This window comes from Balaenoptera musculus, chromosome 8 (assembly GCF_009873245.2).
Source record: "Balaenoptera musculus isolate JJ_BM4_2016_0621 chromosome 8, mBalMus1.pri.v3, whole genome shotgun sequence".
Classification (NCBI taxonomy): domain Eukaryota; kingdom Metazoa; phylum Chordata; class Mammalia; order Artiodactyla; family Balaenopteridae; genus Balaenoptera; species Balaenoptera musculus.
This window is the reverse complement of record NC_045792.1, coordinates 62,973,202-62,997,931: the sequence shown is the minus strand read 5'-3', so window position 1 is coordinate 62,997,931 and position 24,730 is coordinate 62,973,202. Positions and strand designations below refer to the sequence as shown.

Genomic DNA, 24,730 nt, shown 5'->3' with positions numbered 1-24,730 from the left:
ATAAAAGGGTTTCTTTTGGGGATGATGAAAATGCTTTGGAATTAAGAGTTGATGGTTGCACAGCTCCTTGAATATAAGAAAAACCACTGAATTGTACACTTTAAATGGGCAAACCATATGGTATGTGAATTGTACCTCAATTCTGTTTTATCTCAACTGCTGTCATTAAAACAACCTAATTGTGCTTGCGTGTGCGCGCGTGCACACACACACACACACACACACACACAGACACACAGAAATACCTTCAGAAGTATTTCAGCTAAAGAGCCAATCATATGCAGGGCTCCATCTTTTTTTCGAGGATCAGCATTTGGTTCTGTAAGAATCTGGTAGCAAAATCCCATAGTCTTTTGTAGTACCTAGGTTAAAAGAGAAAAGTAATGCTTTATTGGATATCCGAACAACCCTTTTAAAACATTGACGACAAAATGACCTATATGGCTACCATTAAAAACTAAATGTTCAGGATTAGCAGATACATACTATTATATACAGAATGAATAAACAACAAGATCCTACTGTATAGCATAGGGAAATCTATTCAATATCCTGTGATAAATTATAGTGGAAAAGAATATGAAAAAGAATGTATGTATATGTGTAACTGAATCACTATGCTGTACAGCAGAAATTACCATTGTAAATCAACTACACTTCAATAAAATAAATTAAAAAAAAAAACCCAAGTGTATATCTGAACATATTTTAAGTATTAAAGCAAAAGTTATCCACATATTAAATAACCTACCTCTTTCCTCTTACTACAAGCTGTAAACAAAAGTGTCTGGGCAGCAGTGGTAGGAGAGATGAAATCCTCAAACACATCTATAGAATAAATTTAAAATTAATACAGAAAATAGTAATTTCAATTTTTTCAACAAACATTTTCAAGTAATTTACAAATGATGCTCTGTAACAACAACAAAAAAGGACCTTAAATTTTTGCTAAATCTTCACAGAAGACGAGCATGAAAACAAACCCAGATCCCCATATAACTTTGCAAAAGCCTAATTCCTTGTCTTTCCTGTACAAATTAAATCTTAATCCATCAACTTCTCCCAATGATTATTTTCTTTCATACAAAACCCCACTACTGAATTTTCACAATGGGGTCACAAAAGTACAAATGACTGAAAGTACATAAGATCTTAGTACGAAGAAGGACTAATACTCAACATTAGCCAAATTACAATTCTTTAGTCCCATGCAGAGACTCCAGCTTCCAGTATGCGTTGTCTCCATTTCCACACACGATGACTGACATGGAATCCAAAAGTATAGTTTAGACACTTAGTGTTTAAGGTGTAACCTTGAATTTCTAACAGTTTTGGCATGTGCCAGAAGCATATTCAATAATCATAACTACTAACACTACTGTATTTGTGTCTGCTAAAAATAAAGATTATCATTCTCAAATGCCAAAACTAATGAATAGCTTCCTGAAAGTCTAAACAATGAATAAATTGCATTAAAACAACAGAAGATTTTTCAGTTCCTAAAATGAGGCCTTAATATTCAAGGTTTACTATATACAAATTTAACTACCGACATACTTTGCTTCTAAAAAAGCGAAAATTCCTTACCAAACTTCATGCGTATATATTCATAGGGGTCTTCTTGCCAAAGTTCCTCATCAGCATCTGTATAGCACATCAATGGAAAAATAACATCTTGGATAATGCCCTGTAATTTAAAAGTTAAGATAAGTTGGTCTTCAAATTTAAACTTTCAAATTTCCGTTAAGTGCTAAAACAAAAGTAACTCTCCAGTTTGTGTTTTAAAGCTTAACATCAAATTTCAGTAAAGCATTTAATGCATTTTCAGATTGACTATCAATGTACATATTCTTACCCTCTGTGCGACAAGTCATTATAAGACATGTGTACATAGGTAGCAATTAAGTATTCCGAGAAAATGCAATGTGAAATTTTAGTCCATCAAACCCTACAGTTCTAAATAAAGCAAATAAATTACATTGGAAATAGTACATAAGCAAATTAGCCTCAAAAGTAATTTGGTGAAATAGTCCTTTGCTTATTCCAAATTACACGATGTTAACTAATCATGTTAAACTAATCATGATCCAACAGTAAGAACTTAAAGGCAAATTTTAAGATAACAGTTTCAGATTAAAAAATAATCTGAATATCCACAATATACCTTTTATAAAGTTTGTCAGGATGTTGCATCATTTTCCTAATGTACAATTACCAGAACTAGACTAAGTAACACAGGTCAACAAAAAAATGCACTTTTTCAACCTTTTTGGTAATTAATGTTATTTCTATTATATTTTCTAGAAAAACAGTTCAGATAGAAAATTATTACTTGTATATGAGGCTTCAGATTCTTCCAGGTGAGAGCATGAGAAACTCCTTGATTAATATAATTTAATGTCTGTTGTAAAACTCGAGGAGCCATATATTGCTTCTCCTTGTACTGATATAACACTTTCAATAAAACCTTTGAAAAAAAAATTTTGATCAAAAAAACAAAGTTTAAATAGAAAGTTTAACCACTTACAAGCTAGCAAAAACATCTGACACTTCTTACCCAGGTCATTATCATAAAATAACCACCATATTCTTTTAAAAAGAAAGTAATTTTTTAAATTATATATTGGAGAACCATATTTATTCCCAAAGTATTTAAAATAAACAAATTGAAGTAACACTGTGTGTCAAAGGACTAGTTTGATTAAGTATAAAAAAAAGAGAAAACCATATGCTACTTGTGGAACATACCACAATATTCTGAGACAGCACCATATTGTTAAAATCAGCTTCTAGGCAAATCTTACCCAAACCATTCACCTACTTATTTAATGTCTTCCAAGAGTTCTAATGTAGCTTCATACTTGAGAATAGCAGTTGTCAAAATATGGTCCACAGACCTCTCAGAGGGTCTGACAGGTCAAAACTATTTTCATAATAATGCTAAAACATTATTTGCCCTTTTTACTGTGTTGGCATTTGTATCGATGGTACAAAAGCAGTGATGGTAAAACTTCAGGTTCCTAACATGAATCAAAGGAGTGGCACTAAAGTGTACTAGCAGTCATCATATTCTTTACAGCCACATAATCGCAGAATAAACTTTCCTTAGGAATGTCCTTAGTGAACCAGAAATATAAATATTAATAAATGGGAAGTATACATATAGCACTTCTGCTACATACCAAAGTACGATGGTTGGAAGAAAAGCTGAAATAGTAGTTTTTCCCACCAAATATTATCATAAGCATGAAAGAAAAACTGATAAGACAAATTATGATGATTTAGACTTGTGTGTGTGGCAGATTTTTTTCTCAAAAATGAACAAAATGAGCCTCTCACTTCAAGGAAACTGATAATATGTTACTGGTGTTAAAATTTGAGCTTTCAAGCAAAACTAGAATTCTCAAAATCTTACACCCACCACTTAGATCCACTTGACAGCTTTCCAATATTTAAAGACAGTTAGGAGATCAGTGGTGATATTAATGACTGTAATTTTTTAAAACTACATAAGGAAATCTATAAACATTATTTAGAAAATCGGCATAGACTCAATAAGTCAACATTTTCCAATGACCAGGGCAGGATGTTACAAAATCACATATGGATAAAAGACCCATTCAAAGTGCAATGGATGTTAATGTAACAAGATGAAATGTTTATTGTTACAGTTTCAAACTCTAAATTACAATTAACCTTTAAGAAAATACCATTGCCAAATGTTGTTGTGATATCAAAAATTTCCCCAATTATATGAAAAGTATATTAAAAGTCTTTCCTTTTCCAACTTCTTATCTTTGAGACCAAATTATCTTTATTTACTTCCATTAAAACAAATTGAAACAGAATGAATATGGAGGTAGATGGGTATACAGCTGCCTTTTATTAAGGCAGACATTAAAGATATTAGTAAAAATGTGTAACAATGCCATTTCCTCCTGCTAAAAAATTTTCATTTTGGAAAACAATTATTTTTAACAAAAACATGTATTCTGGGCTTCCCTGATGGCGCAGTGGTTAAGAATCTGCCTGCCAATGCAGGAGACACGGGTTCGAGCCCTGGTCCGGGAAGATCCCACATGCCGCGGAGCAACTAAGCCCGTGCGCCACAACTACTGAGCCTGCGCTCTAGAGCCCATGAGCCACAACTACTGAGCCCGCGCGCCACAACTACTGAAGCCTGCGCGCCTAGAGTGCGTGCTCCGCAACAAAAGAAGCCACCGCAATGAGAAGCCTGTGCACCACAACGAAGAGTAGCCCCCGCTCGCCACAACTAGAGAAAGCCCACGTGCAGCGAGGAAGACCCAACGCAGCCAATACATACATACATACATACATATATACATAAATAAATAAAATTTATAACAAAACAAAACATGTATTCTGTTAATATGTAATAGGTTTGTTATTTTAAAATAAATTAATACCATTAAATTTAGTTTCAATTTTTAATACAGTAAATATCACAAGGTATAACCCACATAAATGGAAGGTTGTCGATGTTATCAATAATTTAAGGGTGTAAGGAGGTCCTGAGACCATAACATTTGAGAACTACTACAGTGTTCAAAATGTTAAAGTCTGGTACATGCAATCTTTGAATGCCAAAGAAACTAGAAATAAGCAAGACAAATTAACATTATAGTGTCATGTTTCTACTTGGAAAAATTATCTTAGACTTACTTGTTGGACACCAACAGCAAATGCCTTCAGAAATACTTCAGCAAATTCATTATACTCCTTGGAAACATTGCCAGGGCTTCCATATCTAAAAGAACATTCAAATGCCCATCATGTCTTCATAATGCTTTATAACAGCACTTATAAAAAAAAAAACAAATTCTTGAAAAAAATAAACTCAAATTATCATATATTGAGAAATGTGTACCTTTCAAAAAGCCTTGCTAAGATATGTAAAGCCCACTTCTTACATTTCCACCATGGTAACTCAGGTCTATCATCTTCTTCAACTTGAAGTGTTTCCTTTAAAGAGACATTTATTTAATGATAGACAATACAATCTAAAAGGAATAGTGTGAGTTCAGAACAGACTCACAAAAACATGAATCCTCCTCCAATGATGGCCTTTCATAATAAAAGGCTAGAACAGGAAAAGTATTAACCCTTATTTAAATATAAGAGGCACTTCACTTCACTACTTAGTTACAAAGGACATGCTTTCTCAAAGTCTTATAAAAGTTTAAACTCAAACATTTTAGTCAAGATCCAAATAATATAAATCAAGGTCATGGCAAGTAGCTTAATTAAAACTAGTATAGTTCAAATCTAAAGGGCATGAGAAACTTCATTTTAGAAATCTAGTTTCAAAAATATTAGTATACATACATAAATATATATGTATGAGAATGTTCATTTACAAAACCATTTGTAACAGAGAAAAACTGCCAAGAACTAAACATTCATTAACAAGGGGATGTTTAATTATGCAACATCCATTAAAAGAATGAATTGGTTCATTATATATTGACCTAAGATATCCATGACATATTTTTAAGTTAAGACAGAGAAATGAGACTGTGGAACTACCAAAACTCCCATACACTGCCAGTGAGAGCAGTGGTAAAACCACTTTGGAAGTTATTTATAAAGTTAGACATATACATTCATAGCAGCCTTATGTGTAATCTTAAAATCTTAAAACCACCCAGATGTCCATCAACTTGTAAATAAATAAACTGTAGTACATCCATACAATGGGGTACTACTTGTCAATAAAAAAGAACAAACTACCATAGCGCAACATGAATATATCGTAATATTAAGCAAAAGAAGGTAGATACAAAAAATTACCTTTTTATTAGATTTTAGAACAGGTAAAGTTAATCTATGGTGCTAGAAATGAGAATGGTGATGGTAGAGACGACCAGACCCAGCCACCAGCCAACATTCTAGGTGATGGTTACTCGGGTGAATATGACTCTCATAACTCACTGAACTCTTTACTTATATGTGCATGTTTATGATTACAAATTATACCAAAAAAGGTGCAGAATATAAGTATGAAAACTCTTAAAGCTGTATTTTACACCTATTAAATGTGTACAGAAAATAACACATCAAACTAGTTTCCCATGGAATGCAAGAAATGTCCTATTTATTTCTTCTGCATTTTTTTAAAAAAAAAAATTTGAGCAATAAACTATAAAACAGGAGGCTGGTCTCACTTATCTCACTAATAAAATTATGTTGGATAAATTACACAACCCTTCCATGTCTCTGTTTAAAATAAATTCAGAAGGAATTATTTTGAGGATTAAATAAGCAAGGTATATAAAAGTACTTAAAACACACTAGGGATTCAGGAATTATAAATTTCCTACCTCTCTAGAAAACTAGATAATAAAGAAAAATTGTGGTTATTTTACAAATTGTTATTATATGTGAAAAAAATAACATAGTTGGACAATTCTGTATGTACTACTGCAAACTGCTGAATTGTACACTTTAAAATAGTAAATTTTACGGTATTTGAGTTATAGCTCTATGAAGTTGTTATTTAAAAAGCAAGTAATATAACTAACTACAAAGTTTGACCAACTTGTAAATCAAGTTCTACCCCTGTTCATGCATGTCTGACAAATTATTAGGCTAAAATCCAGCTATGGTTCTTTGTTCCTTTTTGAGATATAACTGATATTGAACATTGTTATTAGTTTAAGGTATAAACATAATGATTTGACATATGTATATACTATGAAATGACTACCACAGTTTAAGTTTCAGAAGATGGTGAAAAGGTACAAACTTCCCGTTGTAAGATAAGTAAGTCCTGGGGATGTAATGTAAACATGGTGTCTATAGTTAAAAATACTATATTGTTTATCTGAAGGTTGCTAAGAGAATAGATCTTAAAAGTTCTCACTACAAGAAAAAAAATGTCTAACTATGTCAGGTGACATATGTTATGAACTCAATTAAAAACTGAAGAAACAGAATTAGGATGGAATAAACAAAGATATAATACAAGCACTTAATAATATACAAAATAACCCTTTACAATTTTTCACTTATTATATTCACATATGTAAACAAATGAAATGGTGTCTCTTTATCTAGAAAAATCTGCATCACAAATAATATAAATTCACAAAGAATGTTTTAGGAAATATCAGTTAAAATTCTCAAAAGGTAACTAAATACTTAAGCTTAGTGATATAAGAAATACACAGAGACTCACATTAGGTACATCCCTGTTCACAACAGTCTTTAAAATTTCTATCCATTCTGTCAGGTTCTGTTGGTTTATCAGCTCCAGTGGTAGTGTATACTAAATTAAAATCAAGAATCAATATTTTAAAATCCTTACAAAAGAAAATCCAACTTCCTTTTACTCTTCACAAAACCTACAAAAAGTACTTCATTCAATCCACATTTCCTCTTTCAGTACATAGGCAAATTTCTCATCTGGCTGATTTGGTTAGTTATGTACAATGGTGAACTGTGGCAGTGATAGTGGGCATCCTTGTCATATTCCCAAATTACTGGGAATGTATCTGATTTTCACCATGAGGTATATTTATTGTGATTTCTAGTGAACATTTTTTATCAAGGTAAGGAAATTTCTATTCCAGGATTCTTAAGTATTTTTGTTTTGTTTTGTTTTTTTTAAAGCAGAAATGGTTATTAAATTTTGTCAAATACTTTATCTGGCATCCTTAAAGATTGTTTACAGGTCTCTCTTTTCATGTAATATAAAAGTTAATCACAAAAACTGGTTTTTTACTCTTGATCCATTCCTGTGTTCCTGGGATAAATCACATCACTTAATAGGCTCACAACATCAATATCCTATTTAGGATTTTAGGACCTCTATTTTCACAAATGAGACAGTACTATATTTTGATTTCAAGGTATGCTAGTCTCAAAAAATTAGTTGGGTCCTATGCCCTAGAATAATTTATAAAAAGAACTTATTTTTATAATCTAGAAGTTGTGATCCTACCAGTTAGAGGGAAAAACAATTAAAAAACAGTATATTGTCTATCCAAATCACTTTTTAAAAAATTATATAAGAAGAAGCCATTAGAGGGCTTCCCTGGTGGCGCAGTGGTTGAGAATCTGCCTGCCAATGCAGGGGACACGGGTTCGAGCCCTGGTCTGGGAAGATCCCGCATGCCGCGGAGTAACTAGGCCCGTGCGCCACAGCTACTGAGCCTGCGCGTCTGGAGCCTGTGCTCCGCAACAAGAGAGGCTGCGACAGTGAGAGGCCCGCGCACTGCGATGAAGAGTGGCCCCCACTCGCCGCGACTAGAGAAAGCCCTCGCACAGAAATGAAGACCCAACACAGCCATAAATAAATAAATAAATAAATAAATTTTTTTTTTTAGAAAAAAAGAAGAAGCCATTAGAAAGATATTAGATTATCTTTAAAGATCTAGCAAGGGCATGAAAAATCCAACCAAACAATGGAGTGAGTCAGTTATAATAATCTTAGTGGAAATAGTTACAGGTCTATTTAAATGAGATTTAAACAAAAATAAGTAATGGCATGAATTGAACCAAAGGTCCTGGTAGATGAGATCTTTCTTTGGCTATGTGGCACAAAAAGAGCCAGAATTTTAATCCTAATCAAAAACTCTGTTTCATAAGTAATTACAGTCCACTGAGACTACAGACACAACCATTTCTTTAGTGGGATCTCTTATCCCAGGAAGATTTAGAACAATATACAAAGATAATAAGGCCCATTACAGTGTGCCAGTCAAGCCCACAGTATTAGTATTTTTGTGTCAAGCTTAGGAATAGGTTTTGCAATTACTGGGACAATCTATGTATATTTGGCATAACAGAGCACACGTTAGATATAAACTCTACTCCAGTAACTGATTTTCAGACTTGTGAATTCTTAAGGTGAAAGACATAAGAAAATTTTACTAATTTTGTAAATAGTATTAGATGGTTTAAGAGAACTTAAGATTGCCCACTTATAATTTAACATTTATTAGAACTATTTGTGTATTTGGGAAAGTATGCTTGGTTAGACTTTAATGTATTTGTAATTTTGGCAATTTATATTTGACTAGCAATTTATCCACTTAATATAGATTTTCAAGTGAAATTATTTTTCAGATGCTGAAATTCTTTATCACTGTTCAAGGTGGCAAATGATAGACTGACTTTATGTATAAAAACTACGATATAAAATTACCTGAACAAGAGCATAGAAGATCTTGAAAATCTGTTTCTGGATGAGGACAGATTGATCAGACTGATCAGAAAGAAGCTGGATAAAACGGTCCTTTAGAACTGGCAGGAAATGTTGCATTGCTGCTACCAATGGACTCCGTTCCTCTGGTTTCTTATACCTTTGGGTAGGAATACAAACTAATTCTGTGAGAATTTATTCACAATTTTATATATATATATAGATAGATAGGTAGGTAGATAAGTATATATATCTATTATATATATATTTATATCTCATATACATATGAGATATAAATTTAAACTACTTGTCTGTTCATACAAATATAAGCAAATACTTTCTAAGCAATTTTATATTCCTAGAAAGAAGAAAAATCTACTATGGAATCAAACCACAGGCAAAAAGCAACTTGGAAAAAACCTCAAATAATAGTGTCTAAAATTTACTGAGCATTTATTATGAGGTAAATAATCTTCAAGGCCCCATTAGCATTCTCACTTCCATAGTTGAGGAAACTGAGGCACAGAGAAGTTAAGTATCTTTCCCAGTATAGACATCTAGGCATGAACCTCGGCAGATTCAGGATCTGCCCTTTAACCACCTCACTATGCTATCTGTAACTGTGAATACTGATATAACTGAGGACCTACAACGATTTGGCTTTTAAACATTAGCAGCTGATCAATATAAAATTGATTACATATAACCATCCTTAAGTAATTTACATACAAAGAGCATTAAGGCAGAAGTGGCATCTATAAAGCAGAAAATATTCTATTTCTAAAAGCACTATAAATCAGAAGTTCTTTGGTAACCTTTTGGCAACAAAACCTAACCTCAACAGGCTATTTATGATCTCTATTTACCCCATTTGGAGTGAATATTCACATATTTTATGTCAGATATAATAATAATATGTTTGATCCTTGGGTACTGGTACATAGGCGTGTACTATGCGAACCTTGTTACCTTTCTAAAATCTGAAAAATCCTGAATTCTGAATCACATTTTGCTCCAAGGATATGAGTAAAGAATAGCTAATTGAGACATTCCCCCATAGAGATTCCTTAGCATTTTAACACTATTGTTAAAAAGTCTGTTGGCTTTTTTTTTTTAATTTTTAAATAATTGATTTTCCCTACCAGACTCCAGTTTTATCTACCAGTAGCCTTTCTGAAGGGAGAAAATGTATCTAAGAATTGAATATCTTAGCACAGTTTTAAAAGGTAGACACTCTTAAAAGACTGGATTGTTTTTTCCTACTGGGAGAAATGAGAAGCAAAGTAAATTGCCAAGAATAAAAAACACCAAGAGAAATGTTCACGCTAATAATGACTGAGATTATTAAACAATTAACTGACAGACTTCTAAATATTATTTAATGTGCTGAGAAATTACACTTAGCATACATTTTAAAAGGTTACCTGTACATTTCTTTGAGTCAATAAAATAACAATTTACAAAAGGAAGCCACTTGCACTCTCCAATCTGATTAGACAAACTATATTAATTACTGACAATATTATCTTTTAACAATAAAGATGAGGACTATATTATATTATGCACCTCTCTCCATTATCCAACCCAGGTGATCACCCACATTAAGAGGGTTTGAATACCCATTCCATGTTAGATATTCTTCTCTCCTACCTCCTTCTCTACACTGAGTAGTGGACTGGAAGTTGGGTGGTACCATATCCAAACCAATGGGTATGAAAGTAATTTATGCAAGGAAACAAATACTATTCCATACGACCTGAAAGTTCCTGAAAGCATGAAAATGTGACACTAATAAAAGCCTAGGGAGCGATCAAGATGGTGGAGGAGTAGGACGTGGAGCTCACCTCCTCCCACCAATAAAAGTCTACAACCACAAGGCTACAGTGTGTCAAACTGGTGAACCATACTCACAGGAATCCTCAAATACTAGCCCATCACTGTTCTGTTAAAAAAAAGTCAACGGTTCATCATGTAAAAGACCACATGCAAATTCCCCATCATGGCATTCAAAACCCTCTTTTAACACGGTCCCAATTTACCAATTCAAAATGATCCCCCTCTACCACCAAAAAAAAAAGAAGACAAAATGATCCCCAATTTCTCAACAGAAGTTATCCATACCATTTAGTGGTCTCCTCACTACCCACTAAAGACAGTGTCACATTTCCACTTCTGTACCTTTCTTTCTTTGCTCATACTATTCCACGTGGTGTGAGATGCATTCCTCTTCAAATGTTCCTTCTATGCTCCTTCACCTGACAAGCATTTCCTGAGGATCTATGCTCCTGAAGGCCATCACAACTTCCAATTTCTCCATGAATTTTCTTAGAACTGCTTCAGTCCACACAGATCCCTCGTGAACACCCTGTGCTCCACAATCAAACACTAGCTGAAAATGAACTGAAATTCCAACACTGTAGCAGCCTATGTCTCCCATTTTAAAAATCCCTGTCATACTCTCTCCTGCTAAGATTAAGGACAGGAGAGACAAACCTCCTCAATGACAATGACAGCTTATTACTGTTATTCTCTCTCAGTTTAGTCACTCACTTACCAGAACTACAACTGGCACTCTGACAGAGGTTGGAGCAACAGCTGGAACATTCCTTAGCAGGAAGATGGGTAGCTGGTGGGAACACAAGAAAACACCAGTACCAATGCTGTAAATGGTTTATTTCTCTCCTGCTCAGAACAAAAGCAGCAGTTCATCAGCTACTTTGAGGTGGGACCCAAAAAGGGTATTGGAGGCTAACTACAAGTCCCAGAATTAGAGGGCTCACAATGGCATCTGTGTAGCTGTTAGGACTGGAAATAAAGCCACCATCATGGTGTGTGTTCCTCCCTCATAATTTGCTAATATCAAAACTTTCAAGTGCCTACCAATTTCATTACTTTCACCACACACTTAAGAGAAAATCTCTGCAACATTTGGCTTACTACTTTTAGTGCTATACCTCAACTTCCAAGGTTAGATTTTTTTCTGATCCTTAAGCCCAGGTCTAAAATGATCCCTAACTCTTTCTTACTGATACTAATTACTTACATGAACTATAATTTGCTCAAGTATGCCAACACTGAAGCAGATGACTATGAATCCCTCAAACACAATGATTAAAAATGATCATATGAAATTCCAACATATTCTTCTTAAAGAATTAGAGGTAGGTTCTTGAAACCTCGCAAGAACCCAAATTAAGATAAAAATTCACAGAAAGGCAGAATAAAGAGCTCTAATGATCAATGTACTTTGACCCCCTTCACATCTTAAAAACTTATCTTTAGGCCTTTTATCAGCACAAATTGAGGAGCCTATATTGAGAAGTTAGGGATAACTTGGGTTTTGAACAGGGAAACAGATCATGATTAAGAAAAAAGGGCACAAGGAGTTTCAAAGTTGAATCAACAGAAGAGATTGCAGAATTAAAACAAGAATGCTATTTCAAAAAGAAGACACAATTAAAATCAACATGTAATTCACTAACTTTAGTATGTATACCAAATGAAATTTCAAGATGTTCAAACCAATTAGCTTAAATTTCCCAAGCTTTTTCTACTTCTCAAAACTCTACAGGAATTGAGAGAGATACTTACTCATAATTTTTCACAAGCTGATAGAGGCAAAGAAGAATTCCTAGCCAACATGCACTGTTATCAGACTGAAGGTAAAAGCCAATTTTGTCCACAATGGCAGTCCAACGACTTGGATAATCATGTTTGATGATATGGTGAATGCATGTAGTAAGCTGTACCCTAAAAGTCAAAAATAAACAATAAGAAGGAAGAAATGCTACCTCAAGTTTTGTTAACTCATACAAAGAAAAAGGCTGTTTAGACAAAAATAAATAAGTCACTAAGCAAAAACTGTTACTACTGACTTAAAAGAAACCCAACAAATGTTACAAAATGCAAGTGATTTTATTTTTATTTTTCATCCCCATCATCAACTGACAGGTTTCATTTAGAACATCAACTGTTCTCATTAAAAATTCTACAAAATCCAAAAAAAAAAAAAAAAAAAAAAAAATCTACAAAATCAAGGGTTAGGACAGGAATAAAGACGCAGACGTAGACAATGGACTTGAGGACACATGGAGAGGGAAGGGTAACCTGGGACAAAGTGAGAGAGTGGCATGGACTTACATATACTACCAAATGTAAAACAGATAGCTAGTGGGAAGCAGCCGCATAGCACAGGGAGATCAGCTTGGTGCTTTGTGACCACCTAGAGGGGTGGGATAGGGAGGGTGGGAGGGAGACGCAAGAGGGAGGAGATATGGGGATACATGTATACGTATAGCTGATTGACTTTGTCATAAAGTAGAAACTAACACACCACTGTAAAGCAATTATACTCCAATAAAGATGTTAAAAAAAAAATTCTACAAAATCATACACAACGAGCTTTCAAATATCAAAAGACTATACAATATAAAGTATATGACAGTATTCTATAACTTTCTATACTCCCTTTCATCTGATCATAGTATGTTTCACAAGTTTTACATGAAGTTTAAAGTTTTGGTTTTTAATAAATATAAAATTAAACTGTAGTAAGAAAATAAAACAAAAAAGAATTCTCCTGTAACAGCATTTGTTAAGTTTTGTGCCACAAAAAATGACAGATTTTTATGTTCTGAAAAGATCCCCTCTTCTGCACCCCTCCAAAGCCCACAAATTATATACCTGCAACAAAGGTTAAGTTTAAAACATATACATACCTGATGAGCTCAGGAGAGTGGATAATGGCTTCTACAATATTTTCTCGAATACAATGTCGATCTTCTTCTGGAATAGTATAAGGGGATATATCCCCTGGTGCCGTTTCCCGATCAGGCCAATACTGTGTTATCATATTTTTCAAATAGATAACACCTAAAATATAGATCAATTTGACAAAAGAATGTGAAAGCACTGTAAATATCCCTGTGTCTACACCTCAATTTATTTCTGTCAGACCAAACATTGCTAGGAAAGCTAACCTTTTAAAATCAAAATACTATATACTCCATAATTTTAAAAGTTGATAAAACACAAGTTTAATGCTCAGCTACAGTAATCACCCACAAAGTTATTATTAAACATACAGTCTAAGAGAATTCTGCAAACTACAAACAAAATTGTTTTTACAACACATTTATACACAACACTTTTCACCCGTTTTCTGTAGGAAAGCTGTTTTACCAAATCCGCTTTCTAAATGAAGCCTCTAAAAACAAAACCACATACATATACCAATAGTTTCTATAATTAATAACCCTGTTATACAGACTGAATGTTTGTGGCCCCCAAAATTCATACAGAAACCCTAATCCCCAATGTGATGAGGGGATGAGGGCTTTAGTAGGGTGATCAGCTAATGAGGGCTCTGCCCTCACGAATGGGATTAATGCCCTTATAAGAGACCCTAGAGAGCTTCTTCCTCTTCTACCATGCGAGGGCCTATGAACCAGAAAGTAGGTCCTCAGAGACCAAATCTGCAAGTGCCTTAATTCTGGACTTCTCAGCCTCCAGAACTGTGATAAATAAATTTGTTGTTTATAAGCCATCCAGTCTATGGTATTCTGTTAGAGCAGCTCAAAGTGACTAACACACACAAAAGTTGTTATTTTTAATCATAGAAAAATTACAATATATAAAGATTCTCAGTCAATAAATTTAAGTACTTCAATCATACACCACAATCACACCAATTTAAATTCGTGTTATTTTATGGGAGAATTTGCTCTGTTCAAAAATTACAGATTACTACCTTCTGTCAGTTATCATACTGCCACCTTGCACATTGCTAGTTCCTTCTGTCAGTTATCATACTGCTAGCCTGCACATTGCTAGTTAACTCTAACTGAACTAGCTTGGTAATAATGCTTTTTATCCGGACCCCTCCACCCAAATGAGAGAGAAAGAGAATCCTCAAACACAAATGTACAGAATGTATAGGAAAGGGAAATTATTCAAAATTAATTTCTAAATTCTGCAAAACACTGATTCTTCTCTGATTAGTAATTAACACTTACCTGGAGTCTTGTACCTATTCCAACAAGGATAACTGATACAACTATGATTTTTATACTCTACTTTGGTTTATCTTGGAAATTAAAATAATACCCCATCTTACAGCATTTCAAAAAAGATTACAACTACATATTAAAATATCCTTCAACAAAAGCTTTAAGATAAACTACATCTACAGTCAAGAACACTGACTCAGCATGTGGGACTGACATATTTCAGATTAATACTATTTTATTCTTTAGTTCCAAAACAGAACAAAGATAAAAATTAAGACTTGATATAGCCCCTATGTCTTCCAGATATAACCTCTGAGTATTTCTTTCCATCATAATGCACAAAGGAAGTGAATATATATACTTATTTGTACACTTTTGATTCAGTATTTTAAAAAGAGTTTGCTTGAACAAAACACATAAACAAGTGAGAACTGCACTGAAAGAATCTCGTGATTCACAGTCTACTCCATCCAGAATGCTTGAGTTCTACTACAAAGACAGAATGAATGCATCTTTCAAAGTCTAGCAGATGAAACCACCATATACCATGTACTACAAAATATCATTCAATTATTACAAGGATGTAATAAATTTTAAAGTAATTATTATATTTTGAAAATTAGGACCAATTTCATAGTTTGGTTGCTTCTGGTTTTGTACATACTAATAAACAACTTTCTAGTAGAATTTAATTTTGCTAATACACATAATCAAGTTTCTAATGTGTTAAGGTCCCTCCTAAATGCCAAATGCTTTCAACATCTTAGTAAAATTTTGAGATTTAAAGGCAAAGATTCTTATCTAAAAAAATAAATGGGAAAATGTTAACTTCATTAGTAAAAAAGAACTGACAGTTAAAATAAACAAAGCAACCTTTTCCTATTTAACTAGAAAATTTTTTTAAAGATTTACTGCTGACCAGGGTCCAGCAAAATTACTGTATTTTATAGGCACAAAAAATGTCCCATTTTTGTGCTTATATACCAATTTAAAAAAATCATAAACAACTTACATTCATTCATTCATTTACTGAGTACCTGCAGTGTGTCAGGCAATACCTTAGGCACTGGGAATACAATTGTTAATCAAACAGACCTGAGATTAAATTCCAACAACTGAGAAATGGTTCACTGCATATGGCACATTATTGTAAATTATTTAGCCATTAAAACATAAATTTTAAAAAAAAGAATAGAAAAAAAAAAACACAAAAAACCCATAAATTTTAAGATTAACACTATGTAGAAAAAAGGGATGTGCTTACTATACATTAAATAAAGTAAGCAAAATAATTTTTTTTAACAAAACTGGTGTAGGGAGAAAGAACAGAAAGAAATAACCTCAGAATATAACTGGTTTTTCTAGAATAGTAAGGTTATTGGCACTTTATATTTCCTATAAGAAATACATCTGCAAATAAATTAAACAACAAGCATTAAAGAAGTGAATTCCATTATTTTGCAGACTAACAGATGATATCAGGAGCAGTATGCCACATTTTCATAGACTCTGATACTGAGGGAATTACTCAATATTTTGTTGAAACTGGAACTAAGAAACAGTACCTTTTAAATGGTTAAAATAAAATAGTAAAAGCAAACAGCTGGAGGTTTGTATCTTAGAATCATCCATCATGGAAGAAAACAGGGAATATGGAGACTCTTTCAATAAATCCCATCAATTTCTCCTTCCAGCTTCTTTTTTAATTCAGTGAAATATCACATTCCTTTAAACTCTGCCACCAGATATCAAGGCACTTGTGGCAGTTTATAGTAAACACATCGGAGCAAACCAATTTTCAGTGAAGAAAATCACTGAAGGGCCTTCCCAAGATACTTCTGCTATTCAACTATGAACCTTTGAAATGATATTATTTACATACATCCAAGAAAATAATTCAGGAAACTTGCCTGCCTGTCTCACAGGTAAATCCAGTTGTTCCGACATAGTAATCTGAAGCAGTGTTGAAACAAAATTCAGAGACTTGTGTGCCTACAAATAAAAAAATACATTTTAAATTTCTGCAAATAAATATTCTCAGTACTCTATTTCACTGCTTGGCTGGCACAAAAGGCTCTCCTCCACAAGTTGATTCCAGCCTTATTTCCTATCACTCACGTATAAGGAACTCAAAAAATTCAGTAACCTAACTCCTAAAACTTTTGTATGTTTGCATTTGCCTGTGTACCATTGCACTTCTAACCTACACTGGTGGCAGCAGCTCAAAAACAGTGTCTTGGGCTTCCCTGGTGGCGCAGTGGTTGAGAATCTGCCTGCCAATGCAGGGGACATGGGTTCGAGCCCTGGTCTGGGAGGATCCCACATGCCACGGAGCAACTGGGCCCGTGAGCCACAACTACTGAGCCTGCGCGTCTGGAGCCTGTGCTCCGCAACAAGAGAGGCCGCGATAGTGAGAGGCCCGCGCACTGCGATAAAGAGTGGCCCCCGCTTGCCACAACTAGAGAAAGCCCTCGCACAGAAACGAAGACCCAACACAGCCATAAATAAATAAATTTAAAAAAAAACAAAACAACAACAACAAAAAAAAACAGTGTCTTATGTGATACCTATTTCCTCAATTCAGTAATAATTTCTCCAGAGACATTCTATTAAGTGGCTAAACAAAAATTAAATGAGTAAACATTAATAGCCTGAGGGGCGGTTTCCAAGGTGCTAATAACATTTCTTTTTTTAAAAAAATTATTTATTTATTTATTTTATTTATTATTATTATTTTTTGGCTGCGTTGGGTCTTTGTTGCTGCGCACGGGCTTTCTCTAGTTGTGGCAAGCGGGGGCTACTCTGCGTTGCGGTGCGTGGGCTTCTCATTGCGGTGGCTTCTCTTGTTGCGGAGCACGGGCTCTAGAGCACAGGCTCAGTAGTTGTGGCGCACAGGCTTAGTTGCTCCGAGGCATGTGGGATCTTCCCGGACCAGGGCTCGAACTCATCACGTCCCCTGTGTTGGCAGGTGGATTCTTAACCACTGCGCCGCCAGGGAAGCCCAACGTTTTATTTATTAATATGGCTGTTTTATAAAAGTGTATCCAGTTTGTGAAAATTAATCAACTGTATCCTCACGATCACTTTTCTGTATGCACATTTCAATAGGAAATTTAAATGAAGAGCTTTGAACATACAATAAAAGTAGGATACAAACTATACGATAATTTCGCAAATATATTTACATGAATATACAATGCAACATATACAGAAAACAAGGAAACACACCAAAAATGCTAATAAGTTGTATCTGGGATGGTAAGATTATAGAGGAACTATTCTATACGTTATTTTCTATTATCCAAATTTTATGCTATGATCCTGGGTTACTTTCATTAACAGTACAAAAGTTACTTACTAATTCCTAAATTTGTCATATTTGCTTTTGATTTATTAATAAAAAACTGAAATCTCTTCTTGTATGTGTTCTCATTCCCTCTCTCCCAATATAACCACTTCCTATAATGTTATCTCCTCCTTCCAGCCCCAGTTTTAGTATTTTTCTGCACATGTTCACATGGACACTAGTGATTTTTATTTTAGTTTCTTCCTTACAGATTTTTTTTTTCATATCTTTATTGGAGTATAAATGCTTTACAATGTTGTATTAGTTTCTGTTGTCCAACAAAGTGAATCAGCTATATGTATACATATATCTCCATATCCCCTCCTCCCTCTTAAGCCTGCCTCCCACCCTCCCTATCCCATCCCTCTAGGTCATCACAAAGCATCGGGTTGATCTCCCTGTGCTACTCAGCAGCTTCCCACTAGCCATCCATTTTACATTTGGTAGTGCATATATGTCAATGCTACTCTCTCATGCATTCTACAAACACATTCTTAGAAACAGAAAAATCTCCCTTTGGATATAAAAAAATGTCTTTCACATTAGACCCAGAGTGATACTTTGCTCATTCAGTCACTCCAAAAATTATTTACTTAGGTGTTCTTGGTGCAAAACACTATGCTAGGAGCTGAAAATACAAGGTTGAACAAGACAATGAGTCTCCATGACCTCATGGAAACTTAACAGTGAAGGAAAACAAGACAATCAAACAGGTAACTGCCATAAAGTATAATGGAAGAAACAGAAAACACTATGGAAGAATCAAAAGTAGAACCTCCTAACCCAGAAGTAATGCTTAAATTTAAGACCTGGACAGGAGCAGTTAGATGAAGGGGAGGAATTTACCCTTTCCAATACTCCAAATAAATCTGAACACAGTTAACCATTATCACTTTCTTGAAACACCCTTCCACCTACATAGTTCATACACCACTCTTTCTGGTACCTTCTCAGGCTCCTTTGCTTGTTTCTCATTCTATGTACAAATGCTAGAACGTGGTGCAAGAACTCAGTCACAGGCCATCTTTTCTGCTCCCTAGCTGATTTCATCCAACTCCTGTCTTTAAATACTATCTATAAATCAAATATGTCATTTCCAGTCCAGGACACTCTAACAGACCTATTTAACATCCCTACCTTCATTGTCTAACAGGATTCTCAGACTTACTATGTTCAAATCATTTTTTTCCCTAAAAGCTGTGACTCTACTTCCTTGTACCACCTCTCCCAACCCTTGTCATCCCTATCCTCACAGTTATTCATGTCTGAAAACTGAATGTCATCTTTAATACTTGCCTCTTTTTTACCCCAATACATCAGGCCCTATCAATTCTATATACAAAATGCTTGTATAATTATTATATCCACTTTCTCCATTCCCATTAACACCAACATAGTCCAAGTGACTATCATCTCTCTTAATGTAACCATCTGCCCTCCCAACCATTCTCTATTTAGCAGCCAATAATCTTTAAAATTGTAAACTAATCCCCTTTAACCAAACCTTTTAACAATTTTCTACTCTATCTCCTAAAGCCTAAAAGGCCCTGTGTTATCTTGCTCCTGCCTATATCTTCAGCCTCATTTAAAGAAACCTTCTCGGGGCTTCCCTGGTGGCGCAGTGGTTAAGAATCCGCCTGCCAATGCAGGGGACACGGGTTCGAGCCCTGGTCTGGGAAGATCCCACATGCCGCGGAGCAACTGGGCCCGTGAGCCACAACTACTGAGCCTGTGTGTCTGGAGCCTGTGCTCCGCAACAGGAGAGGCCGCGATAGTGAGAGGCCCGCGCACTGCGATGAAGAGTGGCTCCCGCTCGCCGCAACTAGAGAAAGCCCTCGCACAGAAACGAAGACCTAACACAGCCAAAAATAATAAATAAATTAATTAATTAATTAAAAAAAAAAAACAAAACAATCCGCCTGTCAATGCAGGGGACACGGGTTCGAGCTCGGGTCCAGGAAGATCCCACATGCCACGGAGCAACTAAGCCCATGCGCCACAACTACTGAGCCTGCACTCTAGAGCCCGCAAGACACAACTACTGAAGCCCACACGCCTAGAGCCTGTGCTCCACAACAAGAGAAACCACCGCAATGAGAAGCCCTTGCACAGCAACGAAGACCCAATGCAGCCAAAAATAAATAAATAATAAAGAAACCTTTTCACTCCCCACTGCCCCACCTTAGCAGCCTTCTTTAGGTCCTTTCAACAATACACATTACCCCATTGCAGAGTCTTTGTACATGCTGTGACTTTCTACCTACAACACTTCTCTCCAGTGCGCCACCAGAGTTAAATGGTCCACAGCTTCACATTCTTTGGGTCTCAGTTTAAACATTTCCTTAGAAAACCATTTCCTCACTGATCACACTAGGGCTAAGCAGGGCTCCCTATTACTCTCATAAGCTCCAAGGTATTTTTACTTCATAATACTTATTACATATTTGTAATTATTATATTTGTAGCTGGTTTTATGTCTGCCTCTCCTATTAAACTTTAAGCTCCACTGAGAGTAAGGACTTTACTGTATACCCTGTTCCTCATATGTTTGACATTCAAAATACTCAACAAATTTATTGAAAGAATAACAATGAATCAACAAAAAGATGCTTTGGAAGCAGTTCTGATCACCTAGGGGCTGTGCAGAGTGAAAAAACGTATTTATATTTTTAGACCGATGAGCCCACAAAGACCATTACTATGGCACTTTTTAGGCCATTAATATTACAGTAGATATCTTGTCTCCTGCATCAAATTGTGAACTCCTGGAATGAACTGCTAGAATCAGACAGTTACAAACATAAGTGATGTCACTTCCTACATTTTTAATTCTTGAGCAAGTTTGATTCAGCAAATCTAACTCTTAATTACCAAGTTAGTATAACAAAATCTACTTCACAGGATAACTCTAAGGAATAAACATGGAAAGTATTTTGGCAAATATCAAGACATAACAAATGGGGAGTTCCCTGGTGGCCTAGTGGTTAGGATTCCGGGCTTTCACTACCATGGCCCAAGTTCAATCCCTGGTCGGGGAACTGAGATCCCACAAGCCGCGCAGTGTGGAAACACACACACACACACACAAAGAATTAGTACAAGTGGACAAAACAATCCTACCACAAAACAATATATGCAATACACCAAAGCACTGGTCAAGATGGGAAAAAAAATGGAACACAGTGCTGGTAGACGTATAAAACGGTACAACCATTTTGGAAAACTGGCAGTATCTGACATGCACCTATCTTACAACCTAGCAATTTCCCCCTTATATATCCAAGAGAAATAAGTGCTTATGTTCACAATAATACCTGTCCATTAACAAGTGAATGTATAAACAAACTGTGGTACAATTCATACAATGAAATACTATACAATAAATTTAAAAAATAAAACCAACCTACGGAATCAAGCAATAATACAGATCTCAAAAATATGTTGAGAAAGAAGCCAGACTATATCACATACTCTGTGATTCTATTAATGTGAAGTTTAACGACAGGCAAATCCAAGCTATAGTTAACAGAAGTCAGAATAATGGTAACCTGAAGACAAGTCTTAAGAGAAAATTCTAGGCCAATGGAAATGTTTTATCTATCTATCTTATCTATCTACCTACCTACCTATCTATCTGTCTATCTTAATCTAGATGGTGGTACCTAGGTAAAAGCTGACTGAGCTGTACATATTTTTGAGCTTTGTGGTATATGTAAGTTATCCCTCAATTAAAAGAAAAAGCCAACAATACTACTTTTACTTGAACATTCACAGCATTATTCATAAAAAAGTGGAAACAACCCAGATGCCCATCAACTGATGAATGGATAAGCAAAATGTGGCATATCCATACATTCATGTAACGTTATTCAGTAATAAAAAGAATGAAGTACTGACACATGGTACAACATGTATCAACCTTAAAAACATTATGCTGTGTGAAAGAAGCCAGTCACAAAAGACTACAGATGGTATGATTTCATATATATCAAATGTCCAGAATAGGCAAATCTATGAGCAAAAAGTAGCCTAGGACTGGAGGTGTAGGGTGGAATTAGGAGTAACCGCTTAATGGTATGGGGTTTCTTTTAGGGGTGATAAAAATGCCCTAAAGTTTGTGGTGATGGATGCATAACTGTGAATACACTAAAAATCACTGAACTGGATACTAAAGTGGCTAAAATCAATAAATTTATTTTAAAAAATCAACAAAACTAAACATTGAAAACAAGCACTTAGTTTATTACCCTATTATTTTAGGTCACTTTGAATGCCTTCAAAAACAAACCAGCATAAATCCAAAAAGTACAACTGACAAAAAAAAAAAAAAGTTACTTTCAGACAACAGAGCTAGACTAAGGGTAAGAAAGAAAGGATGTTTCTGTCAGCAGGAACAGCACAAGCAATCTCAACCTGGGACATCTATCTACTGGCTCCATCCAGCTGAAATCCCTAATGCAGGAAGCCTTGTATTCTCCCAAAGAAGGTAACAAATGGACTTAAATTAGTACTAAATATTAAAAATCAGGTTCTCAAGAAAATTGAGACAAAGTAGGTTCGTAATCACTTAAGACTGGGATGCGGATTAACTACAAACTGGAAAGAGGCATCTTACTGGAATAATGGAAATGTTCCAGAACTGGATTGTGGTAATAGTATTATCTACCAAAAATCACTGATTTCACTTAAAACAGGTAAAGTTTACGATATGTAAATTTTACCCCAATAAAGTTTAAAAATGGGGAAAAAAACCCGCGGATCTGTACAATTATAAAACACAGGACAAATAAAGATATACATTAACTATACAAGTTAGGAAAAAACTCTTTCAAGCATTGGGTAATCTCTAACAACTTTCCGGCATTCTTGGATATAGCAAACTATCACATATTTACAAGAATTCCTATCACATGTTAACTATTACTATATTTATTAACTATCATAAATTTTAAAGGTCTTCATGTTTTACACTATAAAAAATAAATTTAAGTAAAAATATCACTAGCATCAATTTTTATCACAAAGTTTGGCAAACACTGATTAGGCTTGAGAAAATGCTACAATAAATCTTTTATGAGTCAAAGTATAAATGTAACTTATGGATGCTGACACTAATTATAGGCCCCTCCTCAAGCTCCTGGCTTCTAGCAGTCAGAGAACAGGAGAAATGAAGCAACAAATGGGTCATTATATATCATTAAGTAGAGCTAAAACTGCTAATACTCAGGTTTAAAAGCTGCTCACCATAACACAAAACTACCTTTCTAGACAACTTCTTACCTTCTCATGATCTGTCATCATGCCAAATAATTCAACGTTCATCCTTAACCCACCTCATCAAAATTCCTCAAGAGCCCCAACTCCATCTCCATCTCCTTTAACTCCACTCCACTTACTAGTACTTACAACATGCCAGATACTGCAGAGATAAAAGATCACCACTATAAAGTACGTTGGGAGATTAATTCTAATTAGACTGACAGGTAAGTTTTTTAGTTAGACCCTAAAGGATTTAAACCCCCAGAGATAGAGAAAAAGGATTCTTAAAAGGAAAAGAAGTATGGGTTATGTTAAAGAGATTACTAGAAGAATGAAAGAGAACAGTGAAATACAAAAATGAATGGGTAGGGACTTCCCTGGTGGCGCAGTGCTTAAGAATCCACTTGCCAATGCAGGGGACATGGGTTCTAGCCCTGGTCTGGGAAGATCCACATATCACGGAGCAACTAAGCCCGTGCACCACAACTACTGAGCCTGTGCTCTAGAGCTCACGAGCCACAACTACTGAGCCTGTGAGCCGCAACTACTGAAGCCCGTGCGCCTAGAGCCCATGCTCCGCAACAAGAGAAGCCACTGCAATGAGAAGCCCGCGCACCGCAACAAAGAGCAGCCCCCGTTCGCCACAACTAAAGAAAGCCTGCGAGCAACAACAGAGACCCAATGCAGCCAAAAATAAATAAATAAAAATAAATAAATCTATAAAAATTATTTTTAAAAAAATGAATAGGTATATTATGACCACATCAAGATCCATTAAGTGTGAACTTTTTTTGAAAGTTTTTACATGATCAGATCTATGCTGCAGGAAGAATAAGGTCCTGAAGCAGTATGAAGAATGTAATTCTAGGATAGATGACTATTAAAACATTACAAGTAGAAAACTATTATTACAACAGGTAATAATAAGCCTGAAAAACTTCTACTCCACAG

General features: G+C 35.0%; 1 protein-coding gene across 2 annotated transcripts in view; it reads right to left on the bottom strand.

The window, feature by feature from the left end:
- IPO7 (importin 7) overlaps window positions 1-24,730 on the bottom strand; it is a 48,537-nt gene that overhangs the window by 16,958 nt on the left and 6,849 nt on the right. For both annotated transcript variants that reach the window (XM_036859565.1, XM_036859564.1), the window contains exons 2-12: window positions 17,085-17,166; window positions 13,885-14,038; window positions 12,758-12,916; window positions 9,170-9,326; window positions 7,199-7,288; window positions 4,889-4,983; window positions 4,684-4,768; window positions 2,333-2,467; window positions 1,588-1,687; window positions 752-828; window positions 246-362 (exon numbers count right to left, since the gene is read on the bottom strand). In XM_036859565.1, coding sequence (XP_036715460.1) covers window positions 246-362; window positions 752-828; window positions 1,588-1,687; window positions 2,333-2,467; window positions 4,684-4,768; window positions 4,889-4,983; window positions 7,199-7,288; window positions 9,170-9,326; window positions 12,758-12,916; window positions 13,885-14,038; window positions 17,085-17,166 — 1,251 coding nt within the window. The remainder of the gene's footprint in view (window positions 1-245; window positions 363-751; window positions 829-1,587; window positions 1,688-2,332; window positions 2,468-4,683; window positions 4,769-4,888; window positions 4,984-7,198; window positions 7,289-9,169; window positions 9,327-12,757; window positions 12,917-13,884; window positions 14,039-17,084; window positions 17,167-24,730) is intronic.